The sequence below is a fragment of the Sinohyriopsis cumingii genome, chromosome 7 (assembly GCF_028554795.1).
Source record: "Sinohyriopsis cumingii isolate HCF-2022 chromosome 7, ASM2855479v2, whole genome shotgun sequence".
NCBI lineage: Eukaryota > Metazoa > Mollusca > Bivalvia > Unionida > Unionidae > Sinohyriopsis > Sinohyriopsis cumingii.
This window is the reverse complement of record NC_142967.1, coordinates 121767216-121788410: the sequence shown is the minus strand read 5'-3', so window position 1 is coordinate 121788410 and position 21195 is coordinate 121767216. Positions and strand designations below refer to the sequence as shown.

At 34.5% G+C, this 21195-nt stretch overlaps 1 protein-coding gene across 1 annotated transcript in view; it reads right to left on the bottom strand.

Moving 5' to 3' along the window:
• Window positions 1-21195, bottom strand: part of LOC149796047 (rho guanine nucleotide exchange factor 12-like) — a 344172-nt gene that overhangs the window by 172828 nt on the left and 150149 nt on the right. Inside the window, exons 9-11 of the mRNA XM_089965965.1 lie at window positions 17887-18018; window positions 11674-11727; window positions 9188-9388 (exon numbers count right to left, since the gene is read on the bottom strand). Of these exons, the coding sequence (XP_089822091.1) occupies window positions 9188-9388; window positions 11674-11727; window positions 17887-18018 (387 nt within the window). The remainder of the gene's footprint in view (window positions 1-9187; window positions 9389-11673; window positions 11728-17886; window positions 18019-21195) is intronic.

The window sequence follows — 21195 nt, the reverse complement described above, 5'->3', positions numbered from 1 at the left end:
TGAATTCCTAGTATAGTCCCATGTCTAAAACTATCCTCAATTGTTAATGTCCCATATCTTAAACTTTCCCCAACCATTCAAACCATCTGTAACTCCTATTATTGGTCCAATACTAAAACATTCCCTAACCAGTCAAATAATTCTTGACTGAATTTTAATTATAGTCCAGGTCTAAAACTTTCCTCAAACATTCTAATAATTCCTGACTGAACTCATATTTTTGTCCTGTGTCTAAAACTTTCACCAACCATTCTTATAATCCCTAATTCCTAGTAATGCCTCATGTCTAAAACTTTCATAAACCATTCTAACAATCCCTGATTGAATTCCTTTTAATGTCCCCTGTTTAAAACGTTCTACAACCATTCTAAAAATTCCCAACTGAATTCCTATTAATGTCCCTTGTTGAAATCTTTCTACAACCATTCTAACAATCACCGATTGAATTCCTTTTAATGTCCCTTGTCTAAAACTTTCTACAATCATTCTAACAATTCCTGATTGAATTCATATTTTTGTCCCATCTCTAAAACTTTCCCCAACTATTCCAATAATCCCTGATTGAATTTCTTTTATAGTCGTTGTATAAAATTCTCCCAACCATTCTAATAATACCTGACTGAATTCCTATTATTGTCTGATGCTACTAACCTGGAAACTGAAGACCAAGCAGATAATGCTTTCATTTAGACACAAGTGACCTTACTATACAATTAATTTTTGTTCAGAGTGACACAAAGCTTAAATAATAACTTATCTCTCTTACAAAATTCATTAGGTTATTTGATGTACTATTTGGTTATACATCTAAACAATTATCTCTTGATAATTTTTTTTATACAAATCTGCATTTATCAATATTAGGATTTAAACAAGAACTCTTAAGTGGGTCTGGTAATGCTCATCTGACAAATGCATACATAACCTTGTGAAAGCAAATTCATACAAACTAAAACTGTCCAGTGGAAAGAAATGTTATTTTGGAGTACTTAGTTAATATGTTCTTTATTACACCTACAAAAATTATTCCCATTTTTCCAGTTTCAAGCTAAAAAAGAGAGTCAGTTGTAACAAGATTTCTTTATTAGTTTCCTTCTCCCCTCTCTATTTACTAAAAGTAAACCATGGTTGCCTGACCTAATTTTATCTGTGAATAGATTTTTTCATTATTACTCAACGGCACATTTTGTAAAATAGATATGCATCTCTAAATATTTACTGAAATAATCTACATCTGATACAAACTGCTGTAAATTTGAACCATGATTAGTAACAACACAAAAAAGTAATCATTCCTGAATCATACTTTCAAGTCCTTGTCCAATAGGCACTGAAACTATTTGGACAAAAAATAAACTCTTAATAAACATTATGTCTAACACTGCAACCTAAGAATGAAGTAAAATGAATCTGGTCACAACATTCAGAATATGAAGAATTGTTTCTTGGGGATTTAACATTCTTTTTTGGGACCCCACGTGGCAATGAGGTCTAAGGCGATCACCATTAGATCATAAACATCTCATCTCTGTCCATGTGGTGTTAACTCAAAACATGGCTAACATGGGTATGTGAGAAAGCCTGCCAGTCATTTCTTCCCTGGGGTTCCCTGTATTCTTCCTTTAACAAATATACTGGTTGCCATGTAAAACCTATTGTGTTCTGAAAAATGGTTTTAAATCATAAAGCCAAATTAGACCAAGCATTCTTATTTATGGCCATAAATATTTAGGATTAACATTCAGAAAATGAGAGGGTCCAGATATCTGCATTCATAATGGTAGTAAAATATGCATGTGCTTTTGCGTCAATGTACATTAGGTTATTGTTTGTTTTTTAATTATGAAAAGCTGAAAATACAACACATCAATTTAAAACAAATTGTGAATATGGATTTTAATTTATAAAATGCCACGAACATAATGAATATGCATTTAATAACACAACAAACATTTCAACCATTTTAAAATCAGTCTGCATTTTTTGGGTCAAGGTTATGCTAGGGTTAGCTTTGCCAGACGTTGAGAGTATGGTCTTGAACAAAGTTCTAAATACTTACACTGCACATGTTTCTCTGATTTGCCAAGCTGACTTTATCCATAATTTATTTCAGCTACCATGAGTGTTACTTCTTACATTTCTATTTTCAAATTTAATATAATAAATTACTCAAATTAATCCTTAATGTGTTTTACTTATACAATTACAAGTCCTATTTTAAAGAAAACATATTTCCACTAATGGTGTGTAAAAATTATGGTAGGAAAACGAGTACCAATTTTCTTATTTTTTAAATTACATTCTGCTTTTTATCCTACTAGTGTTAGTTCATTAGTTTCCAATTTAAAGTTACTTGTCTGTATATGGAAGACTGAGCAGTTGTAACTAAATACTACTGCATAAATGATAAAAGTTGTAGGACTGAGGCTATTAAATTAAAGGCATTCAGGTTACGGGAGCCACATTTTTTTTAAAAATGAATCTTGTTCTAATTCTTCTGCATGGGGGAGAACTTAACATAAACTCAAGCATACGATTCTCTAAACTGATCAATACATTTATAAAAAATACTTATATAGCAATGGTGGCCATTGATGGCAGAAGAGTGCCTTCTGTAGAAATCTGAGACCCCACAATGCCAGGTTATCTTCTATCAAGAGTGCCTTCTGTATAAATCTGAGACCCCACAATGCCAGGTTATCTTCTATCAAGAATGCCTTCTGTAGAAATCTGAGACCCCGCAATGCCAGGTTATCTTCTATCAAGAGTGCCTTCTGTAGAAATCTGAGACCCCACAATGCCAGGTTATCTTCTATCAAGAGTGCCTTCTGTAGAAATCTGAGACCCCACAATGCCAGGTTATCTTCTATCAAGAGTGCCTTCTGTAGAAATCTGAGACCCCACAATGCCAGGTTATCTTCTATCAAGAGTGCCTTCTGTAGAAATCTGAGACCCCACAATGCCAGGTTATCTTCTATCAAGAGTGCCTTCTGTAGAAATCTGAGACCCCACAATGCCAGGTTATCTTCTATCAAGAATGCCATCTGTATAAATCTGAGACCCCACAATGCCAGGTTATCTTCTATCAAGAATGCCATCTGTATAAATCTGGGACCCCACAATGCCAGGTTATCTTCTATCAAAATCCGGCTAAATTACATTAAGTGGTTTTTGAAAAGTCACCTAAAGGTTTTTATATTTTTTGTCATGACTGCCAGATCTGTCTGCACATCTGCATCATTGGACTCATAATCCATGGGTCTGGGTTTGATTCCTGCCCAGTCCATCATGTTGGTTTTAACGGTGTGTCCACTTTGCTCCCATTTCATCAACATGATACAGCCAAGAAGTTAAAAATGCCATTAAAACCCACATAAATTAAATAAAAACAAGTCTGTTGAAGGAACAGACACTCAACTAGGCAAAGAGAATTTCCAATATATTAGGATGATTTCCTTTTAACATCTGTATGTTGAAACTAACAGATCTTCTTCAGCAATAATTTTTTTCTTCAAATCAGCTGCTGAATTCAGATTGGCACTATTTAATTTAGGACCAATTAGACACCACAATTAGTATTTCAGTGAAATCCCCTTGCTGATATGATCCTTCATTCAGAAAACATGGAGATGAGATTTTCAAGCTGGCCAAAGTTGTGACCATAATGGATGCCTGAGTGGCACTATTTTCATTTAGGACCAGCTAGACATCATAATGAAGTTTTTTTAAATAAAAACCCCATTAAGGACAAGTAGCGAAAACAAGACTCTCAAGCTGACAGCAGTGGCATTTATATGAGAGGTGAGCAGCACCATTTCCATTTAGGATATTTTCTAACAATGTCTGGCCATGGTGGAGAACTCTAGTTATTGTACAGAAACTAAAATAATGATTATAGCATGCTATAAGACCATTATACCTCTTTCAGCCTATGTGCCTTGACCTTTTACTTCATCATTCCAAAACTGATAAGTGCCTTGCTGGACTCTAATTCAAGTCATCCATGAAGTTTGGTCAAAGTCGGTGGCATATGATTCTTGTTATTTTGAGGAAATTGTCTTCCTTCTTGCAGTCATTCTGATCTTGACATCTAACCCACCCCCACCCCCAATAGGTATCTTCCTTATTTCACATGCAAGCCATCTAGAGATTAAAGTCAAGGCATGCTGTACAGAACTTAAGTAGTTTTGTGGAATTTATTTTTTGTTATTTCAGTCTTTGGGACAATGACTTTAGATTTTTTTAAAATGTGTCTTCTTCGTTTTACTACAATTGATTCACCAAATTTTGATCTGTGTGTGTGTGATTTGGATTTTTAACGTAGCTTTAACAATTTTTCAGTCATATGACTATGATGTCTGCAGTGTGGCAGTTTATAGTTATGTCTAGCACTGGCGCATCATACCGCAGACATGTAGCATGATGTCCCATCCAGTCACATTATCCCGACATCAGGCCAACCAGTCCTAACACTTACCTCTTAATGCTGAGCGCCAAGCGAGGCAGCTGTTAGTACCATTTTTGTAAGTCTTTGGTATGACACAGCTGGGGATCGAACCCATGACCTTCCGTGTCTGAGGTGGATGCTCTAACCACTAGGCCACCAGAGTGGTTTAACAACGTTGGTGATAAAGAACTTAATATCATTGTTTGAGTCACTGTGATCATGACTTGTGACCTTTTGACCCAAAATCAATAGGTGCCTTTCTTATCTCAAATGGAATTTACAAAGCTTTTGTCAAGATATGTGGACTGATTTTCTTTGTTACATTTCATGTGAGCATGGAATTTCACCCCTACAGTCCAAATCAACAAGTTTCTTCCTTGTCCTAAATGCAAACTACTCACAGAATTTGGCAGATGGAGATCATGAAGAAAATTACCTGTCATGCACAAACAATGCTCGGAACAAACAGGCTTGTGGAAAGACAGACAGGTGGACAATGAACAGTATCATTAAAATGATACACTCATGGCAAGCAAACTGCTTTAACAAGCTACACAGCAGGGACAAGCACCATAGTAAAGATTTAGCAAGACTTAGCATTAAGGAAAATTAAACTTATATCAAGAATTTAATTAAAGCATTGAGCAGTCTGAATCACTGCAATGGTTTGCAGGAGTTGTGCTGGATACCAAAGGCTTAGAGTATGGATGACACATGTGCAATTAACTGTACAATGAAATTATATGCCCACAGCATTGTCTGCAGTGTGTTCTGTATGTCTGGCCATAGCAATTTTGGGATAATTGATATAAAAGCAACATTTTCTGGGAATCTTTTTTCTCCACATACTTATTGTAAAGCATACATTTCTAGAGCAGTTACCATTATATAAGCAGTATTAAACTTACAAATATTTTAAACATAATGGTTACCTTACTCATCCTCAATGGCTAAACAAAATGAGAGATAAATCAACTTAATACTGTGCCCAAATCGAACAGTCTGCTTCAAAAGACGAACGTTTAAACTATTACTCAACAAGTATCCAGTCCTACCATGAACACTCAGATGATGGGATATACAAACAAAATACGGTATTTAATACATAAATTTCCTCCAAACAAGGAACTTAGTTTTAACTTAAAAGTAAGTTCCTTTTGGTGAATGAAGTGTAAAATGCTGAAGACCTTTCGTTTCCTTTAACTTGCAAAATCATAAAAATACTGTGAAATGTTTGGTATTTTCTCCTCATATCTGCTCACTAAGTTCATGTTTATATCACACTCTTCAGTGTGGATAACAGTGTTAACATTCCTTAGCTATTAACTGTGGATAACAGTGTTAACATTCCTTAGCTATTAACAGTGTGGATAACAGTGTTAACATTCCTAAACTATTACAGTGTGGATAACAGTGTTAACATTCCTTAGCTATTAACAGTGTGGATAACAGTGTTAACATTTCGTTGCTATTAACAGTGTGGATAAGTGTTAACACTCCTTGGCTATTAACTGTGTTGATAACAGTGTAAACATTCCTTAGCTATTAACAGTGTGGATAACATTGTTAACATTCCTTAACTATTAACAGTGTGGATAACAGTGTTAACATTCCTTAGCTATCAACAGTGTTAATGGATAATAACATTCTGTAGCTATTATTAAGTGTCTTCACAGAATACCCAAACCTTGTAATACAGCAAATTTCAGCATACATAAAAAATACCTAGCTTTGTAAGTAACATAAGCAATGACCCATTACTAACCCAAGAGGAAAGACAAGACCCATTTTTATATGCCCCCCACAAGAACAATGAGAAAGCCCTATATTTATGTTAGCAAACAACAGCAATACAAGGAATGCACTCTTTTCTTGCCTTACAAACCTGTCTACTCCTTTTTTCAATATGAATAACTGTTGAATTTTTAAAAAATTAATTTAATGCCCAAATTAACACGGAAAACATTTTGCTGTACTTACTATATGTGACTTTCAAATATTTTACGCAATTAAAAACCTTTGTGTTCATAACAAAATGGCCGCAACCAGCACAGAAAAGTAGCACTTGTGTCTCTGTAATGAAGTCTCGTCAAAAATAAGATAATGTTGTACACAATTTAAATTAAGCTCATAAAATGGCTGTCAACTAACAGTATTACTGCATAGAAGCCAATATTTTTAATTTTCCCTTTGTTCTTATTTACCTTTTAGGACTATGCACTCTTCCATGGCAAATTGGATGCATTTATAATGGAAGCATCAACTACCATCAAGTAATTTATTATCATTGTAATTGATTTTCAAGATCTTGGGGGGAAAAATGGAAGCTTCATTAGTACTTCAATTTACGGTTTGGATTAGCAACCCAGATTAGGTTTATGATGTTAGCTGCACCACCAATCAAATGCTAAAAAAACACTTTGTTAGTAAATTTCAAATTATTATGGTTCATTCTGGTGACCCACTCAATCTAGCATGGTGACTCCATTTCAGTTTAAACTACTGGTATAGGTAATACTTTTTCATTATGGAGTCTTTACATCTGGGGTTAAAAGTGACCACAAAATTCACAAACATTGGTTTTTTTTACAAATAATGTTAAAATTAAAGAACCCGTTTACATTTTATACCAGTTGATCAAAACAAATGTAAACGAATCATTAGTACCACACCATCTTTTAAAAACAAACACATATTTCTGACATTTAATATGGAGTATAAAATGAAAACCTTCAGGGGACTCTATGACCATAACAGCTCTAAATGATGAAGTGGAAATTCAATTCTTTTTAGGCCGCATCAGATTAGCATGAAATCCAACATTCCTTGATAAGTTGTGCTGCAGAGGATGACAAATGTGGGACAGCAACTCCTCTACATGAAAATGTGGGACAGCAACTCCTCTAAATGACAAATCTGGGACAGCAACTCCTCTACATGAAAATGTGGGACAGCAACTGCTCTAAATGACAAATCTCAGACAGCAACTCCTCTACATGAAAATGTGGGACAGCAACTCCTCTAAATGACAAATCTGGGACAGCAGCTCCTCTACATAACAAATCTGGGACACACTCAGGTCTCAGAAGAATAAAGATGCATGTAATATTTGGTTGAGATCTAAAGATCATTGTTAAAGTAATGTTGCAGAAACCAAAGTCAGGAGCAAAAACAATCTTTTAAATGAGAACATAGAAAGCTATAAATTAAACTCATTCAAGGTCCCATCAGCATAAAGCTGCATGTAAAATTTGGTAAGGTAGACAGTTTCATATAATTGGCCACAGTGTAAAGTTTTGATGAAGAGACTACAAAATTTTTAACATTGTTCTCCAGGCAATATGTCAAAAATGCAAGACTTATTGCTGCATTCAAAATGGAACAATTCTACTGCAAAAAGAAATCTGTGCTAGGTGGGATTATCTTGACAGATGCCGTGCATTGCTTGCTCTTTAGAAAATAATCATATAAAAAGCAGGTCTGCCATGACAATCTTTACACTGTTTATATCGTTTTGAAATTATATACATATTAATAGTCACAAGTCTCATTTTGATACTGGCTGGTTTCAAAGGTCTGTAGGTACTACCCAACCAACACTCAATTACAACTATTTAATCAAACATAAAATTTAAAAAAAACACTTAAGTTATTTACAGAAACCATATCAGGAGGAGAGATGTCCAGGGGCCATAATTCTGTAAATTAATTCATGAAATGTTAGGTCTTGTCAATAAAATGGTAAATCCTAAATTTGGTTGAAATTGAACAGTAAAGTTATGCTTTAGAAACATAAGCTAGGAGTATGGGAAACTTCAATAACCATACAACATGATCCTCAGGAATACTGGAAATCAAACTGATTCAAGGTCTCATCACTATAATGCTCAAGCCCAAATTTGGTTGAAATTAAGTAAAATAATGTTGAAAAAAACCAAAGTCAGGAAAACAAACAATCAGGGCCAAAACCTCCAGTAAATAATGTCAAGCAATTTTGAAAATCAAACTTATTCAAGTTTTCATCAATACAAAGTTCAAGGCTAATTTGGGCGAAATTAAATAATCATTAGTAAAATAAATTAATGCTGGAAATAAAAAATAAATATAGGAAAACTGACATCAGGATCAATAACTCCAGTAAATAATGCCATGGAATTCTAAAAACCAAACTCCTTCACTGTTTGACATATATAAATCTGCATACTAAATTTGCTTAAAATCTAACAACCCTTGGTAAAACTATGCAGCATGTACAATACCTGTAAATGATGTCACGGGATGCTAAAAAGGTGTCACAAATATGGAATTCAGTGTCAGATGTGACTGAAATCCAAAAAGACTTTGTAAAGTTGAGTTTTGCAAACTGAAATTTTGGAAGAGCGCTACTTTTCACGAGGAAAAAGACAGTTGATAATAAAACTCATTGAAGGTCACATCAATATAAAGTTGCACACCAGATTAGGTAAAAAGCAAACAATTTTCAGTAACGTTATCCTGTAAAAACCAAAGTAATGAAATATGGACATATCGATGTGACAAGTACAGGGCTCTGCTGACTTTGTAAGTATGGCTGTAAGAAATCTGGAATGGAAAACATTTCAAACTTACCTATTCTATACAAGTACTCTAGCTAAAGATTACTGATCAAGTTTGTAAGGCATAGCTGAAGAGAGCACTCCTCTCTGACAATTCAAACAAGATAACATCCATAAAATCAATCTCTGACTGGTAGACAAATACCTCAGGACTGGACTCGGCGCGACGATAAGTCTGACCATCAGTGGTCGTCACACTTTGGGTGACGGCCATTTTACGACCAGATACGTCAGACTTGGATCGTGCTACATTGCCATAGCGTGTGGGCCCTGTAACCTCCTGGATCGGTCTCATTGTAGAGGCCGGCACAGAACTATGCTTAAAATGTTTTGGTCCACCAGGGAGCTGTGATGGGAGACAAAAAGCGGTAAAACATCACGTAAAGTTGACAAAACGGGCAAAATAAGCATTTCAACACTCCTATAGCATAAAACAAATCTCAATAAAAAATTCAAATTTAAACTTCTCATATTAAAGTAGGACTTGATAAGATGACATCAGTAACTCTGGTATATGGAGCAACACTAGTGGCATGTGAACCGTGACATGTGACACCAAAAACCACAGAAATCTCCACACTGTGTTAGGAGGATGTACTTATTTTGAACATTGTGGGTTCTTTAATTATATTGCCAAAAAGCTAGTTATCTGAAGCCAGTTCATCCGTACTTATACTGTATAATGCAAGCATGTCTTTGTACATCAACCCTCCCAATGTGTAAAATCTAGCATGAGCACTGTTAATCAAGAAAGCTGCAGAAAAATTCTGCATCCCTAATTTAAAGACCATGTATTTTTGATATTACACAGGTATAATTTTATCTCCTTATACTCAACAAGTTATGAAGGCAATGTATGAAGCATGTGAAATTAAATCAAGTCATATTATGATGATCATTTTCTATAGTCGGATACAAACAATATTATATTTGTCCTCATTTCATATCAGATTTATGAAAAAATGAAGAACTTTTTGTTTAGCAAGATATAATATTCAAATTATTCAGCTTCCTAAATTTCAAAGCAGCCCTTGATCAGGGTCCTCTTTTATATTCCATGTAACCATGTCGCCTCTTTGCACAACCCAAAGGACCTTGGAAAAGCAATTCTGCTAAAATTTCATTTGAAATCTTGCCATCAATTTGAGGATCCACACAAATGTGAACTGCATACAAAATTTTCTTGCAAACAGCTTCATTTAAAAGTGAATCTAAATGAAGTATGAAACCTAACTGGTGAAAAAAGTTGGCTAATGCCATCAACATTTATAAAAAAAATTGCATCATCAATACATCATTAAATTATTTTAAAATAAAACAAATCTAGTGTACAAAATCTTCTAACCTCATATATGTATTCCCCATTTTAGATTGTGGGAGGAAGGAGATAGTTTGTGAAGATTACATTTCAGTATCAGAATTAAATATGACTGACATGTTATGTGCATTAGGGATAAAAATATGTTATACTGAATTTAGGTGAAAGCCAATAAACCTATACCTATATTGTTTCATAAAATAAAGTATATATATATATATATATATATATATGGTAATTAGTTATCAATTAGTATGCAAAGTACTAAGGCTATATGATGCATCACTGTACAGATTAAAGCATCAGCTTATTCATGAGAAAACTAACTGAATGTATAAATATGTTTGAAGATTAAATAATTAATATACTTTTAAACATATCTAAGTAAATGAATTAGCTAAGAAATGTCTCATGTAAGTGAATGAATTAGCTAAGAGATGTCTCACACACATACACATCTTAAATATAAAGAATTGATTATGTGGATCAGAAAATTGTTTGCTAAATATTTTCTTTAACAGTAAACATATCTTGAAAAGTACAATATGTAAGCTGTCATAGGACAGCACTGTCTATTTCAAAAATATAAATTCCATGACCTCATCGCAAACATTTATCATGGGAGGAGCCAATGCTCTATGTATATGTGTGAATGTGTGTGTGTGTGTGTGTTCATTTCAATTTACTTGAGGCTGTAAACTATTTTTTGTTGGTTACATAACACCAAGTTTTGGGGTTACATCCACCATTATGAAACTAACAACCACACAAAAGTCACAACACTCTGTGGTAAATGAAATGGAGCAATCCCGATATTGACCATCCCACTGGCTTCAACCACCACACAAGAAATCAGTTCTCCCCTATTGGATGACATCATGACTTTGTCAGTACACAAATAGAATGATAAAAATATCAATCACAATGATTTTTACATCTGAGATTCTCTCTCTCTCTCTCTCTCTCTCTCTCTCTATATATATATATATATATACACACAGATAGTGTGTGTGTGTGTGTGTGTGTACAGGATTACTAGATAGCAGACTGATGTATATTATATTCAATTAATAAATCTTGCACTTGAAAAATCTATAAATTATGAACATTAAGTAATTAGCTTGACTCTATTAAAACAATTATCATTGACCTTTTGACAACAATGACACATTAAGCAAACTGAGGGTTAAAGTAATTCTGTACTCCATGAAGAATTTAAAATGATAACACACCACTACCAGTTTTAAAAGTACATTTAACAGAAGCTACAAGCCAGCATAGTACTAGAGAACTTCTGATTCATGTATACCTACCCATGGAACTGTATCTGTGTTGTTTGCATCTACCTCTCGTAAGTGTGGTGAAGCCTAAAAACAACAAAATTGAAGAATATATTATTATCACATTGGATATAATGCATATAAATTATTGCTATGTATTTATAATATCCAAAATACTTCAAACATGGTTTCCATTGCACATGGTCTCATCTTCAAACTATGCTATGATCCACTGTAACTGCATCTAACTTTCAACAAAAGGTCCACAAAATGTTGTCTTGCATGCACAATCATTTTTTTTCTTCTCCAAAACACAAGGACAGTCATTGGAATCTGAAACATAAATCACTATGACCCAACATCTATTTTTAATTTAAAAAGAGCAGCTGAAGAGTAAGTAACAAAGTATCACATGAATCCATTAAAATCTGCAATAACAGCCGCAATCATAAAATCCTGTAGCATCCAATGTAAATCTGAAAGGGCAATAACTCTTACAAAACTCCGGGTGCACTACGATTTGTCAATCTGTATGTCTATAGGTAATGATCTCAATATGTGCCAAGTTTCTCAGCAATCCATCAAAAACTGGGGGATCAGTTGCGTTTATAAGATTTTGTCTTCAACTGCAACATAAAAGGGATGTAACTCAAACAAATACTGCAGGACAACAGCAATCTGTTAAAATTAGCATCCTGAAATGATGAACACAGCATGTAAAAGGTTTCACAGTGATCTGTTAAAAACTGTGTTTACATGATCCTGTCTTAAATTACAACGTCTTCAGACATAAATAGGTCAATCATTTTTAAAAAATTAAAGATTAGAGTGAATATTATACATCCATCTCATGTTTAAAGGTCCTGTTAATCGTAGTTGTCTCCAGAGAATATTGATCAATGGATCTCCATGACCAAGACCTTTGGCCAACGCATGCAATCTTTAAGGTTACTTGGCAGAAACCACAATTTACATTTTTTTTTACCATGACCAGAGCCTCCTACCTACAGGTTTCATTTTAACCCAGAATACAAACCATCCATAAAGTTTGTCAAGGAACTTACTCTAGAATACAATTTGTGTTGCAAGAGTGGTTTGTCTGTGAGCATCAATGACCCTGACCCTTGACCTTTTGACCCCCAAATCAATAGCTCATATTTTAAGTGCAGCACTCTACAGACTTGGGTCAAGATTTGTAATTGAGGACCAAAATTGTTATGCAAAACAAATTTTTCTTCATTCAGTCAACGATTTTGTTTGTGATATTTTGAGTCCAATATCAGTAACATTCTTCCTTAATTACAGGGTGAAGTTTGACGATCATCACCAAATTTGAATATTCCTTGCATATTTAATCATTTGTGCATGAACACTGCACATAAATTACAGAATTAGCCATTCCCTGACAAGAAATTTCCAAAACCCTTTTTAATATGGATATGCAAAGCATTCACCAAGTTTTGTTAACTGCAGATGGTTGAGAATTTGCATTATTGTTCTGAAACCATTTTTCTTCTGTCAATCACAGTGACCTGTTGACCCCAAATCAATAGGCTTCTTTACTCAAAGCGCAACCCATCATTAACTTTAAAAACAGACTAGTTGTGCTCACAAGATTCTGTCAAATATTTCATCCAGCTGGAAGTCAAAAAGGGCAATAACATATTACAGGAGCTCAGTGAATTGTCTGTACATACAACTGCAGGAGGACAGTAATTTACGACATCAGCTTTGTCAAATGAACGTAACATCAAACAAGTTTAATAGCAGTCAATCAGAATCTCAAAGATTAAATTCTAATTCTATATCCAGCTGCAATCCATTAAAAATACGTAACTAGCTACACAAACAAAATAATAACATAGAGATGGAAGGATGGACAGGCCAATATATGGAGTCCTATATAATGCCCACCTTAAAGGTCCTAAATGCACATCTTTGCTAGCCATGGTTCCAATATGTTAAGCCTATTTACACACTGGTGGATCAATGAGAAATTTGAGTGCTTTGTCATAGTGACATCTATTGGATTTTATGAGTTGTCTCCCTTAGGACATTCATTTGTGTGCTTGCTCCCCTTGTACTGATCATGTAGGAACAGTGTTCAAATTTGAACAACTTGAATTTGTTTGGATGAGGTGGCTTGCCACTGCATCCAATGAAATTCACAGACAAGAAGCACCAAATTATCTGATCGATTCACCAAGGTGTAGATAGGGTGAACACATCAGAACCTTGGCTAGTGAAAATGTCATGAACAATGCATGAGAAATGACCATCAAATACAAAATTTAATACACGTCAGTGAATCATACAGTATAGGCCATGAAGACCTGTGACTGAAAAAGAGGGAGCAGTGTGCTTTAAGAAGCATCACAATGTTTCATGATTCAAGATAAGACAGTATTGCTATAACATGCCAAACACCTATGCTGTCATGAGCTAAATGCCAAAACGTAACCTAAAATAATAAAATACAAGTCAGTGACCTTTTACAGTATGGGTGAGTTACTAAGAATGATGCATACCATTGAGTCTATTGATTAAAACATGAACAGCAAAAACAACAAATTGATTCAAGGTCAAAGAAATACAAAATATGGGCCTCAGTGGCTTATATTCAATATAAGTATGTAGTACTCATTAAGCTGAATCCTCATGCCAAGTTTTATGTTTCCAGGTATGTGTTATATAGTGGATAAAAAAATCAATGTTGTCATGAACTAAATTCAAAAACTTAAGCCAGTAAAACCTGTATGTGGTTTAATAAACATTTTTCCAGCTTTTTATAACTTGTACAGTTTGGTTTCTTTGAAGCACAATGAGGCTTATAAATGATATATTTTGCAATCTGAATGAAAAAATTTGATTATCAAACTTTTCATTTCCAAAGAAACATTTCTTTTTAAAATCATATTATTTTGTATATAATTCTTAATCCATGAAGTAAAGGATTTCCATAAGCTCTTCAATCACTGGACAATCATACAATAAATGTTCTATATTTTCAACTTCTTGTTTACAAAAAGTACATGTATCGCCATCAATGTATCACAGTCAGATTACAAGGAAAACCTTTCCAATTAAAAGAGTTCATAATTTTCACTCTGAATAAGACAAGAAATATTACATGCCTTTTCAAGAATCCTCTTCATGTTGGTATGTGTAATCCAAAAAGAAAAATGAAGGAATGAATTTCCTTGAATTTGTTTTCCTTGTTTACATTTTTTAATATGATATGAAAGGGAAACTTGATTTTTTTTCCTGAATCTCATCATTTAGGAAGGAAGTGAAAAGACATACTGTGTTATTTTTAAAGCTGAAACTTGTTCATACAATGATAAAGATGCTTGTTTCATGTCAATATTAGTTTTGATTAAAACAACTTGGAATGGATGTTTTGTTCTGACCTCAAAACTTACCTACATTTTGAGAGAGGAAAAAAATCTTTTATTGTCCTGATTTAAAGCCCTACAGTCACAACCTATAGTGTTCAATGTACACACCTTTAATGGCAAACTTATAATGTCAATGTACACATCCTTAATGGCAAACTTACAGTTCTCAATGTACAAACCCTTAGTGGCAAACTTAGTGTTGTCAATGTACACATCCTTATTGGCAAGCTTATTGGTCAATGTACAAACCCTAAGTGGCAAACTTATAGTAGTCAAACCCTTAGTGGCAAACCTGAAGATGTCAATGTACACATCCTTACTGGCAAGCTTACAGTGGTCAATGTACACACCCTTATTGACAAAAACTTAGTGGGAAACTTACAGTAGTCTATGTACACACCCTTATCGGCAAGCTTAGTGGTCAATATACATACCCTTAGTGGCAAACTTATAGTAGTCAAACCCTTAGTGGCAAACCTGAAGATGTCAATGTACACATCCTTACTGGCAAGCTTACAGTGGTCAATGTACACACCCTTATTGACAAAAACTTAGTGGGAAACTTACAGTAGTCTATGTACACACCCTTATCGGCAAGCTTAGTGGTCAATATACATACCCTTAGTGGCAAACTTATAGTAGTCAAACCCTTAGTGGCAAACCTGAAGATGTCAATGTACACATCCTTATTGACAAACCCTTAGTGGGAAACTTTTAGTAGTCTATATACACACCCTTAGTGGCAGACTTGTAGATGTCAATGTACACATCCTTAATGGCAAACTTACAGTTGGCAATGTACAAACCCTTAGTGGCAAACTTAGTGTTGTCAATGTACACACCTTTATTGACAAACCCATAGTGGCAAACTTATAGTAGTCAAACCCTATGTGGCAAACCTGTAGATGTCAAAGTACACATGCTTATCAGCAAGCTTACAGTGCTCAATGTACACACCCTTAGTGCCAAAATTGTAGACGTCAATGTACATACCCATACTGGCAACTTATAGTAGTCAATGTACACACTCTTAATGGCAAACTTATAGTAGTCAATGTACACACCCTTAGTGGCAGACTTGTAGATGTCAATGTACATACCCATACTGGCAACTTATAGTAGTCAATGTACACACTCTTAATGGCAAACTTATAGTTGTCAATGTACACACCCTTAGTGGCAGACTTGTAGATGTCAATGTACACATCCTTACTGGCAAGCTTACAGTGGTCAATGTACATACCCTTATTGACAAACCCTTTGTGGGAAACTTATAGTAGTCTATGTCTAGTGGCAAACTTGTTGATGTCAATGTACACATCCATGATGGCAAACTTAAAGTTGTCAATGTACAAACCCTTCGTGGCAGACTTACAGTTGTCAATGTATATACCCTCAGTGGCAGGTTTGTATTTGTCAATGTACAAATCCTTAATGGCAAACTTAGTGTTGTCAATGTACAAACCCTTAGTAACAAACTTATAGTTGTCAATGTATACACCCTTAATGGCAGGTTTATAGTTGTCAATGTATACACCCATAGTGGCAGACTTCAGTTGTCAATGTACAAACCCTTAATAGCAGACTTATAGTTGTCAATATATGCCCTTAGTGACAAATTTATAGTTGTTATTAATGCATGGGAAGATAAGTCCGTCTGTCTTAGGTAGGTTGTCCTGATATCAATACATGGGAAGATAAGTCCATCTGTCTTAGGTTGTCCTGTTATCAATGCATGGGAAGATAAGTCCGTCTGTCTTAGGTAGGTTGTCCTGTTATCAATATATGGAAGATAAGTCCCTCTGTCTTGGATAGGTTGTCCTGTTATCAGTACATGGGAAGATCAGTCCATCTGTCTTAGGTACGTTGTTCTGTTATCAATACATGGGAAGGTAAGTCCCTCTGTCTTAGGTACATTGTCCTGTTATCAACATATGGGAAGACAAGTCCATCTGTCTTAGACAGGTTGGTCCTGTTATCAATGCGTGGGAAGATAAGTCCATCTGTCTTAGGTAGGTTGTCCTGTTATCAATACATGGGAAGATGAGTCTTTCTTAGGTAGGTTGTCCAGATATCAAAACATGGGATGCCAAGTCCATCTGTCTTATGTAGATTGTCCTGTTATCAATGCATGAGAATATGGGTCTGACAGCTTAGGTTGTCTGTCCTGGTATCAATACAGAGGAAATTGAGTCTGCCTGTCCTGGGTAAGTTGTCCTGGTATTAATACACAGGACAATGCATGTTCATGATGTCATACAGGCTGAATATTTGCTTCTTCTTCAAATGGGACAGAAAATAATCAATTGTGTATTGGCACTAAAAAATGCGAATCCCATCACTATTTCCATTAATCCTTTTAAACTTGTATAAAAAAACATTAAAGATTTAGTGCATATAAATGAATGTTGTGGGGTACCAATTTTTTTGCATTTTGCAGTGGCTAGAAACCACAAATCCATTGAGCCAACAAACAGTCCTCCTCCTATGGAGAACAAGATGCTTTCTTCAATCCAGGAATTAGAAGTACCTGGAGAAAAGTAAGGAAATTGTAGATGGCTAAACTTCCATATCCTATCTACAAATACAAATGATTCTCCTTTTGTTGTGCACGCTTGTATATCAAATGAAATGTGTTAAATTTGTATATTAATATATGTGTGCCAATGATTTCAGGTACTCATATGATATCAGTCGTAGCACGTAAGTCTCGATACTGTATCGCATGATAATAAATAGTTTTCCAAGGGTTAAATTTGGGACAACTTTGTGCCACTGCTAACAATGAAAATAAGAAATAACACCTCCATTACAGCAGAGCAAAATACATCTTTCTACCAGTACTTACATTAGGATCTGGTGGGCCAAGACCTTGTAGATTCTGAATTTGTGCATCAAGTTCTTTCAACACCCTCTCTTTCTCATGTAATTGAGCCAGGTACTTCTCTCCTGTTGAATTCCGCGAAGACCTCCGCTGTTTCTTTAAAGATATGATACAATTTGTCAGAAACAAACTCTTCCCTTAAACCTGGTAAAGGTTCTTAAGAAGTAATAGCATTTAACAATCAAACTCTCCTCTAAACTCCATTCACCCTGCACTTACAGGCATGACAAACACATGGGATCTGCTAGTACTACACTTTCCTTTAAACTTCTTTTAAATGTACTCTTTTTTTTAATGGGTACTAGAACTACCAGTAAGCAGAATTACACCTCGATTCAAACATCCTATACACGGTATCGAGTATCTGAATACATATTCATGTCTGCTGAATCAAGCCTGTGTTTATGTTACATAACATTGTTCTTCCATGCAAAGGTCACACATTACAGTCAATCCTATTGTATGATCATTTTTCCTAGATATCCAGGAGTTAGCTAAATTATGTTTATACACCTGCAAATATCCTCAGATTGTACAAGACAACAGTATGAATAAGATCTCAGCTTGAATGCATCCTCATAAAAACAGAAAGTATATATCCTGTGTGGTAGATACAGTATATAATTTGATTTCTGAGGTGTCTTGACCACTGGGTGTACATGTCTATCACTGGATGGCTATACCTGAACAGAACACCTTGTCACTAATATCACCAATATATAATACTATACTGGCCTCCTGTCATACAAGGAAGATATATTGATATTATCTAAAGATAATGATGGACTAAGGTGACAGTCTGTCAACCTATAATAATTAGGGACAACACCTGTTTATGACTAGGAAAGACAAGTCTGGAATTTGGTAAATTTTAATCTGCATTTAACAATATTTGTTAAAAGAGATGCTGTAATGCTAATAAAAAGCCTTTAAATACTTGCATGAAAGCCAATTTCCCTTTTCACTAATATATCTAAGTTTAGAAATTTCAACCAATCACTAAAACTAGATGTGAATAATAACATAGTATATTTTAGATACAGTGGGCCATTTTAACAAGGTACTTTTTCACCACTGTATGAACTTGTCACATGTCTGAGCTCTCCTCTCTTAAGGTGAAGTACACTTATTAAAATTACTTTCTCTACTTCCATCAAGGAATGGAATCTTGTGAAAGAATTTCATTTTATTTTCAAACCCAACCCAATAACAAGAGACAAAAGTGGACCTTACATTGCTTAGCTGGCTTACAGAAATTGACAGCTGACCATTACATTAAGTAGGGTTATGTAGCACTATACGAGCATATTGAAAAATTTCAGATGTTACAGAAGTTTAAAAAATAATTTTCTGCAAATAAGTTTAGAAACTTGTTCATGGTTTTCCACAAGAATTATATTCAAACTGGAGTAAAATCGACATTACAAATGAAACACAGATTAATAAGATTTATAACTCTGTAACAAAATTACCATCCTCTATTATAAACTCCAGACAGTTTATGCTCGCTTCCAATTGTACATTTTCTCTAACAATGTTTTCATTTTATATTTTTATATAAAGTTACAAATCATAAATTATTTATTTTAATCATTAAGGTATATTATTTTGCTAACTTTATTGACTGTTCAATTGAAATTTAAACTTGCGTTAATTCATTTGCTTTCCTAAAGTGGAGTATGACACATAATTTAAATAAAAATAAAATTCATTACATTACTAAATATGAGAGCTATATCTAACAGCACTGAGAGATCTTGCTCAGAACTTAAAACCACTGGAAATCTTGATAATTTGATTACGAAGTTTACTAAAAAATCAGGTTAAAAATACTGTCAATAGAGAGTAACAAATTGGACCAATTAGAGGCATGATCACCACACTAATATGTGTGGACCTTGCTCATTAAATAAGTCATCATGTTCTAGTTCTTGTGGGTCGGTGGTTCTTTCTGGGGTTTTCCTGGGTTTTTCCTCCACTATTAATACTGGCCGCCATGTATAGCCTATCGTATTCTGAAAAATGGCGTTAAACCCCACAACAACAACAACTACATGCTAACATTCCAAGTCTGATCAAAATCTGATCAGAAATATGGCCTCTTTAGTACTTACAAGATCATCCAATCAAATGCACGATCACCTTTGGCTATCAATTTACCTATTAAGTGGCATCATAGCAAATTTTACAATTTATGGACAGAGTAAACAAGTTAACTTAATAGTTAACTTTGCAATTCATATGCCATAACACCTATTGAATGCATGTAACTTTGCAATTCATATGCCATAACACCTATAGAATGCATGTAACTTTGCAATTCATATGCCATAACACCTATAGAATGCATGTAACTTTGCAATTCATATGCCATAACACCTATTGAATGCATGTAACTTTGCAATTCATATGCCATAACACCTATAGAATGCATGTAACTTTGCAATTCATATGCCATAACACCTATTGAATGCATGTAACTTTGCAATTCATATGCCATAACACCTATAGAATGCATGTAACTTTGCAATTCATATGCCATAACACCTATAGAATGCATGTAACTTTGCAATTCATATGCCATAACACCTATAGAATGCATGTTAACTTTGCAACTCATATGCCGTAACACCTATAGAATGCATGTTAACTTTGCAAGTCATATGCCATAACACCTATAGAATGCATATTAACTTCAAACAAGAGTCTCTTGATGGGACTAATGCTCTTTGCAATAAAATAATTTTCAGCAAATTGAGATAAAGCCATTTATTCATTTAAACTATCAAGTGCTGAAACCTACTCTGGTATTCTTCAATGAAAACAAGATTTTCAAATTTGCTGCTGTGGACAAACTGGATGTCAGCTTCGAACTATTTTCATGTAGGACAAAGTAGATATCATTTGAAGTCTCTTGTTAAAACCCCATCATGAGGATCTACAATCAAGGGGATTAGTGGCAATATTATTTAAACAGTCATCATGGTAACCATAATGAATGCCCAATTGGCTCCAGTTTCATTTCTATTCAGTGGTCAAAGTAACAAGATTTTTAAGAGAGCTGTCATGGCAGTTATATTGGATGTACAACCTGCACAACTTTCAGTTAAAACCAACTACTTGTTATAAGAAGGCTGCTGGTGAAAACCCCATAGTGATATAGCCATCATTCAAATAGGAATACCAATCATAAGAGTTTCAAGATGGCTGCCATGGCAGCCATATTGGCTATCAGATTAGCACCATTTTAAGAACAACTAATCATCAAAAAAA